Genomic DNA, 2,564 nt, shown 5'->3' with positions numbered 1-2,564 from the left:
CTCAGTGCGCAGCTGAGCGTCCTCCTGATCATCAAAAACTGAGCTCTTGTCACTCCCACAACGTGCATCCATTTCTGACGCATCTGAACATGACCCGTGCTCCATCTGGCCTGAGAACGTCAAGAAGTCAACCGGGAGTAGTAAGTTCCTGTGCACGACCTTTTCTCTGCCCGTGGCACCGTCCCGGATCCTGTACACATTGATCGATGGCCTCACAGACACTACATCATAAGGGGTCGAGTCCCAACGATCCGCAACTTTCCTCTTGCCCTTCTCACCTCGATTGGCTAGCAGCACTCTGTCACCTACAGCTAATGGCGAGCCCTTGACTTTGCGGTTGTAGATCTGGGCGTGACGGGTCTGTTCCTTGACTGCATGCTGTTGAGCAATCTGTGCGGCCTCAGAGAGATCTTTCTTCAAGTTGCTCACAAACTCATCGTGACTAACAACATTTGCATTCTCCAAGACATGATGGAACATAATGTCAACAGGCAAGCGAGGGACACGTCCAAATATCAAGTAGAACGGTGCAAAGCCCGTGGTCTCAAGCACTGTGCAGTTATAGCAGAGAGTCAGCATGTTCAACATCTGTGGCCATTTGGACCTGGACTTCGGGGGAAGTGTTCTGATCATGCCTCCAAGAGTCCGGTTGAACCTTTCCGCAATACCATTACCCATGGGGTGATACGGCGTCGTGTGGGACTTGTGCACCCCCGCCATCTCGAGAAGATCCTTGATGAGTCTACTCTCAAAGTTAGCTCCCTGATCCGAATGGATCCTTTTGGGGAACCCATAAATGCAGAAAAATTTGTCCCACAGGCAACGGGCAACTTGCTTTGCTGACTGGTTCCTGCAGGGGAAGGCAAGGGCCAACTTTGAGAAATGGTCTGTCACAACAAGGACATCAGTGGTTTTCTTGTCACCCGATTCTGCTGTCCAGAAATCGATGCACACTAGTTCCATTGGAGAGGAAGTGCGGATGTTCTCCAGGGGTGCCCGGGCATTCGGCTCAGGGGTCTTACCCAAGATGCATCTCTGGCATTGCCTTACATGCTTCGTGATATCTTTTTCCATCCCAGTCCAAAAGAACCTTTCACTAGCCAGAGAGAGCGTCCTTGAACAGCCCTGATGACCAGCTGCGTCATGAACACCATGTAGAACTTGATGCTTCAGAGACCCAGGTATGACAAACTGAAAGACTCTACGGTTCATGTGGCGATCTTTCCTTACTCTGTATAGAGTCCCATCATGAACTTTCAACTTCTTCCAGTGCCTCAACAACATAAGCACACAGCTCGACTCAGCTGCATTATTAATCCTCAACCAATAGTCATATGCGTCCTCATTAAACTCAGGGAGCGTAGTGTAAAAGTCTGCTAGGGGGAGAGGTGAACAAGGGACAGCCGCAAAATGTTTACGAAGAAGGCCATAGATGGCATCTGGGTTCCGGGTAACATCAACTGCACTGTTCCTTGCACTAACTTTTACACCTTTAGCTCTACCCCTGAGGTCCATAAGGATTTCCTCTGCCTGATGCTCAGGAGCTACAGTTGCTCTCCTCATGTGGTTCCTCATGAGGTCTTCCCATTCATGCACATTAACTGTATCAGTGTGATCCCCCTTGAAAGCTGGAGGTTCCCGAACTTTCCTGTGTGGAACTAGCAGAACTTGTGATGAGTCACTACTTTGTGTGGATGTGTTAACGGCCGTGTCATGGAACACTGAATTGTCATGCGTGGCAACGTTATGTGTTGGGCTAAGATGTGCAACAATGCTATCTGCCAGCTGCTGGCCAACATGTCTTATCATGGTACTCATCTGACCAACTATGTCAGGTGACTGGAGAAAGGGATCTGTTGCCGGTACATCAGTAGTCTGTGTGCTCGTCATAGGTACACTGCACTGAGTCTGGGAAGGAACTCTGTCCCCACTAACTGAAGTGGCCTCAGCTAGAACCTGCCCATTCCCCTCTGCATGGACTACATCACTCTGTACAGGAGTACTAAACTGTAACACGGTCGGGATCCCTCTACCTCTACCAACACACCTATTCAAAGGCGTGCTAAATGTTCCTTGCAAGGAGCTCATCCTGAGACTTCACAAAAAAAACACCAAAGGAAGAGAAAAAAAATGCAGAAAAGTACACACACTAATTGCAGAACATGAGCACACACTGTCCACCTAGTGATATGATGAAGCGGCACAGCGTCGTGGTCCCGGTCCGAAGTGGAGAGTCAACTTGTGATTGACGGGTCACGGCACCAATGTGACGGGGCTCACAAGTGTGATGTTCTCAAGCTCCACGTCGCTGCCGCCTCAATAAAACCAGACGCGTGGAGTGTGGCTTTTCTCTCTTTATTTATTACTGAAACACACTATGGCAGGGAATGGTGAAGTCACGTTTGGTGTCGGACATAGCATGTGACTTCCCTGGCAGCTCTGCCTGAACTATGGCGGGAAGCTGGTGCCATCCTGTGCGCTGTTGCGTCACTTGCACGGTAATTTAATAAACACAATATATCACTCCGTTACACACACACACACACACACACACACATATATAT

The 2,564-nt window shown here is 49.3% G+C and overlaps 1 protein-coding gene across 1 annotated transcript; it reads right to left on the bottom strand.

Annotated features, from left to right (window-relative positions):
- LOC109507956 (uncharacterized) lies at window positions 1–2,088 on the bottom strand (the record flags this gene model as incomplete). The annotated part of the gene is made up of 1 exon (XM_019857709.1): window positions 1–2,088. A coding segment is annotated over exon 1 (2,088 nt), but the record flags the coding sequence as incomplete, so codon positions are not given.
- Window positions 2,089–2,564: the final 476 nt, after the last annotated feature.

Source organism: Hippocampus comes, unplaced genomic scaffold, assembly GCF_001891065.2.
Source record: "Hippocampus comes isolate QL1 unplaced genomic scaffold, H_comes_QL1_v1.1 scaffold248, whole genome shotgun sequence".
Lineage (NCBI taxonomy): Eukaryota > Metazoa > Chordata > Actinopteri > Syngnathiformes > Syngnathidae > Hippocampus > Hippocampus comes.
The sequence above is the reverse complement of the archived record's forward strand: the minus strand, read 5'-3'. Positions and strand labels throughout refer to the sequence as shown.